General features: G+C 41.4%; 1 protein-coding gene across 1 annotated transcript in view; it reads right to left on the minus strand.

Moving 5' to 3' along the window:
• Positions 1–2,606: 2,606 nt before the first annotated feature.
• The window catches only part of thoc5 (THO complex 5), a 14,070-nt gene continuing 11,676 nt past the window's right edge, over positions 2,607–5,000 (minus strand). Inside the window, exons 15-20 of the mRNA XM_060887172.1 lie at positions 4,278–4,389; positions 3,695–3,798; positions 3,499–3,586; positions 3,284–3,399; positions 2,903–3,096; positions 2,607–2,788 (exon numbers count right to left, since the gene is read on the minus strand). Coding sequence (XP_060743155.1) covers positions 2,725–2,788; positions 2,903–3,096; positions 3,284–3,399; positions 3,499–3,586; positions 3,695–3,798; positions 4,278–4,389 — 678 coding nt within the window. The 3' untranslated portion in view covers positions 2,607–2,724. The remainder of the gene's footprint in view (positions 2,789–2,902; positions 3,097–3,283; positions 3,400–3,498; positions 3,587–3,694; positions 3,799–4,277; positions 4,390–5,000) is intronic.

Consider the following 5,000-nt stretch of genomic DNA (forward strand, 5'->3'; position numbering starts at 1 on the left):
GACAGAGAGAGAGAGAGAGACAGAGAGACCCAGACAAACAGAGAGACAGACAGAGAGAGAGAGACACAGACAGACAGACAGAGAAAGACAGAAAGACAGAGAGCGAGAGAGTGAAAGAGAGAGACAGACAGAGAGAGACCCAGACAAACAGAGAGAGACAGACAGACAGAGAGAGAGAGACACAGACAGACAGACAGAGAGAGACCCTTACAGTGAAACCTCTTAAGAAATCCCCTGTTACTGATACAGGTTTTTGTCCACATATATCAGATGTTCTACACAGTGAACTGAAAAAATAACGTTCCTTTAGTATCCATACAGACATAAACACTTAAGACAACACAGTTAAAGAGCTGTATATAAAACATTAACCTATTAATATAAAGTATTAGTGTGTGAACAGTGCAAGATGAACACAGTGCAAACAAACAATCCAAAACTCTACAAGACTGATATGAGACTGACACATAAACAGAGTGCAAACAGATGCAGACTGAACAAATACATAAAGGAAAATATCCCAAACACTGGACATAAGCAATAGATCAACAAAGTAATTTAGACTTTCATCTGTCTCTAAAGGGGGGTCACGGTGGCTTAGTGGTTAGCACGTTCACCTCACACCTCCAGGGTTGGGGGTTCGATTCCCGCCTCCTCCTTGTGTGTGTGGAGTTTGCATGTTCTCCCCGTGCCTCAGGGGTTTCCTCCAGGTACTCTGGTTTCCTCCCCCGGTCCAAAGACATGCATGGTAGGTTGATTGGCATCTCTGGAAAATTGTCCGTAGTGTGTGATTGTGTGAGTGAATGAGTGTGTGTGTGTGTGCCCTGCGATGGGCTGGCACTCCGTCCAGGGTGTATCCTGCCTTGATGCCCGATGACGCCTGAGATAGGCACAGGCTCCCCGTGACCCGAGGTAGTTCGGATAAGCGGTAGAAGATGAGATGAGATGAGATCTTTCTTTAAACAAAAAAATAGAAATTGGTAAAATACTGGAGCAGAGTGACGAAGTCTAAAAAAAATGTACTGACCGTGTGCAGACACTGTAAACACAATCTCACCATAAAGACAGACAGAGAAAGTCAGACTTGGCTAATAAAATACAACAGGTCCTAAACTTAGAAAATCAATTCCCCTAATTCTGATGCCAAACAAGAGTAACCAGTGGAACAGGATCACCAACTTTACAATATTTACATTTACATCATGTGACACTCTCTTATCCAGAGTGACGTACAAAAGTGCTTAAGTCTGCATCATTGATACATTAACTCTGGGTCACTAGGTTACATACTTAAGATACCATGAATCTAAAACACTGTTCAAAGTTTATTTTTTGGTTTTTATAATCATATATGGAACAAATAGGGGATAAAGTGCTAGTTGAAGTGTTTCATTAAGAAGTAGGTCTATAACCATCCTTTGAAGATGGCCAGTGACTCAGCAGTCCGGACCCCTAAGGGAAGTCCATCCCACCACCTCGGTGCAGAACAGAACCGAGTCTTGTTGTATACTTACCTCTTACCCTGAGAGACGATGGGACCAGTGGAGCAGTGCTGTAGATCTGAGGGTGTGATGTGCAGTGTGAGGAGTGATGAGGGCTTTGAGGTAAGAAGGAGATGGTCCGTTTTTGACTTTGTAGACAATCATAAGTGTTTGAATGTGATGCAGGTACCGGAAGCCAGTGGAGGAGCAAAGCAGTGTGGTGGTGTGGAGAACGTAGGCAGGTTGAAAATAAGTCATGCAGCTGCATTTTGAATCATTTACAGAGGATGAATTGTGTTCATATGTAAACCTGACAGAGAGAGCTGCAGTAGTCCAGTGTTGACATGACAAAAGACTGAACAAATGGCCAAATCTTTCTAATGTTGTAGAGAAGGAACCAACATGAGCGCGTCACATTAGCGACATGTGAGGAAAAGGACAGTCGAAGTGTCGTGCAAGATACCTGACCTGGGGATGAATCATCTGATGATCAGCAGTTTAGTTTTGCTAGGATTGACAAGGACATCAGTATTGTAAACATTCAAAATAGAAAGAAATAAAAAAAGAAAGGCTACAATGAGCTGCTATCTATCAAGGCATGTCTGAGTTTGGTTATTCCTTCAATGTGGTGGATTCAATATATATTTACAGCATTTGGTAAATGCTCTTATCCAGAGTGACATACAACAGTGCTTTAAAGATACACAAGTCTAAAACTCTGTTGGAGGGTAATATAGCACACAGACAAAAATTAAACAAACAAGAAGAAACAAGTGTTAGCTCAAGTATTTCAGAAAGAGGTAGTTCTTCATCCATCGTAACTCAGCTGTTCTAACATTGCTGAGAAGTTCATTCCACCACCCAGGGGGCAGAACAGAGAAGAGTCTTGATGCAGACCTCCCATGTAATCCTGTGAGATGGTGTGACATACATAGAGAGCCTCAGCTCTGTTATATGCAGGATTAGATCCTATAATAGAGTAATGGTTGAACCTGAACAGCCTTTAAATGTCATTTTGTTAATTTTGATGAAAGTCATATTATCCTAGATGTGAAACTTCCTGAGTTATTAAAAAGCACCTTCAGTTATGAGGATTAGAAAACAATACATACTGGAGACACAACGTATCACAAAGTGTTTTATTTCTTATTCTACACAGTATAACATTACAATATTGAGTCAAACACTTGAAAATTTTTCAAGCTATAAAAAAAAAAAAAGGTAAAATGTAGAGAAAAGAGATTTAACGATGACTGAAAAAGCCCTGCGGGTGGTTGTACTTAAAAGGCTTCAGACGATTAGGTCCCCTGAAAGTCAAGAAGGACTGCTGTCAGTGGCTTAAGTGTGTGAAATAATAATAATAATAATAATAATAATAATAATAATAATAATAATATCTCAGCACTGCATGATTGTTTTACCTGACAGAGCGTAAGCACATCTTCTCCCTTGGGAATTCTATTGGGCCCTCTGAGCCGTCACACACTTGGCTTTCGGTCTCCAGATACACGTCGAGACACACACACAGACGCTGGATCTGATTGGTCAGGAGCTGCAGGCCTGGTCGAGGTCCCTGTAGTTCAGATCTAAACACATTCACCTCGCTCTCCAATGCCTGTCCAAAGAAGAACCGTTTAATGAATTAAGCTGTGTTAAGAGTTCTGAATAAAATGCTGCAGAGAAATATTTTTTGTGTGGATTAATTGCATTTTGATCTCATTTATTACTAAGAATAAATAAAATTGACAGATTCTTAGTTCACCAGACTTAGAAGTATAAACAGCAAACTAAACCGTTCTTACCCGCAGGTTATCGTCGGTGCGGCCGCTGCGCTCTCCTTTCCAGAGCAGTGAGAGTGAGAAGAGAGGTGTGATCTCTGGATAGCGTGGATTCAACACCACTGCAGCCTGAAGACGAGCTGAAAGCCACAAAAGGGGTCACACAATCAGATCTTGTTTTTATTTTTATTACATGCTTTTTCTCCCAGTGAACAGGATCTACCATGGTTCCTACTCACCTGTTCCCCTCTCCACAATTGCCATGAAGAACAGGTCGGTCTCCCGCACCAGGCCAGCCTTCACCGCGTGCTGCACAAATCCTAACTCCTAAACATACACATGCATAGAGTTTCTTAGCTGCAGGTAATTCTTGAATACAATACAAGCCCCTTCGAACAGACGATGTTTAATAGAAGCCCCTTCAAACAGACGTACCAGGAAATCCTCGTAGCGCATCATAGTCCAGCGAGCCAGGCGTGAGACCACTTTAGCTGGGAAGAGATGCTGACACTCGGTGGACACGGGAACTATGCTGTGCTCTGTAACAAGGGACATAAGCAACAACAGTCCATATTGTCTTATATTAAAGGATTGCAACATAATCTGCACTGAAAAAAATAAGACAACAGAAAAAAAAAGAACAAAATACACTGAAACAGAATTATAGGGTAGTTGGAGTAGTTAATAAACTTTTACACACTATTATTAATATGCTACCATAAACATTTCAGAAGGTAGAATGTGTGTTGATGGTATCAATACAGATCAAAGTAGTTAATCTAGGAGTTATGAACACGACACCAAATATACGCCAGAGAAAGTATGAAACAGACATGAGACAAAGTCTTTCCAAACACTATTATTGTAGTAGCAGCTTTCAATTTACATTGAACTGCTTCGTTTGAACTGCCCTAGGGCTTCCGTTATAAAAGTGCTCAAATCAAACAGGTTTTCTTTTCATTCTTTTGTACCCTCCTTCTCAAAACCAAGCATGTCGAAAGCAATGAAGTGTGTGAACCTAAAGAGCTGAACTGCTTGTGCAAAGCCAGACGAGACAGCAGACGTCCTCTCAGCAGCTTGATGGTGCTCTCCATATGACTGGCACTAAGAGAGCTGTGCACCCCTTCAACCTGCAAGTGGGTTAGAGTCAGAGTCAACTACATCACTCATTATTACACTTTCTGTATCGTATAAACATTATAGAATATACAATAGCATGTCATCCTGAAAGCCAAATCATCCTTTTAACTCAGTACATATGCAACGGTGTATAACAAATAATACGCTCGGCGTCTACTTTAATGGTAACATGTACATCTACAACACCGGGAGTCCACATTGGTTTCCAGTCTTTGTAGCTAAGAACATGAAACTGAGGCTATTATGGACAAAAGCTTCATCAGAACTGGACAGTTGAAGATTAGAGTGTTTACCATCCGTTCCCATGATAGCCTCAGATTCCTGTTCCTGGTTTGACTGGAACCTCGTGTGCTCTTCTGTATCTCACGCACCTCAAAGTTGTTGGTTTTTTTCCCCTCACTATGGTTGTAAAAAGTGCTTATGTGAGTTACTAAAGCCTTCCTGTCGGCTCAAACCGGTGGTCGTTCTCCTTCACCTCTCATCAGCAAGGTTTTTCAGCCTTCAGACTGTCTGCTCAAAGGGTGTTTTTACTCCAGAAACATCTGTTGTGTGTGAAACATCTCAGAGATTTTAAAGTACTCGAACCAGTCCACCAACCGTA

Source organism: Tachysurus vachellii, chromosome 14 (genome assembly GCF_030014155.1).
Source record: "Tachysurus vachellii isolate PV-2020 chromosome 14, HZAU_Pvac_v1, whole genome shotgun sequence".
In the NCBI taxonomy this organism is placed as follows: Eukaryota; Metazoa; Chordata; class Actinopteri; order Siluriformes; family Bagridae; genus Tachysurus; species Tachysurus vachellii.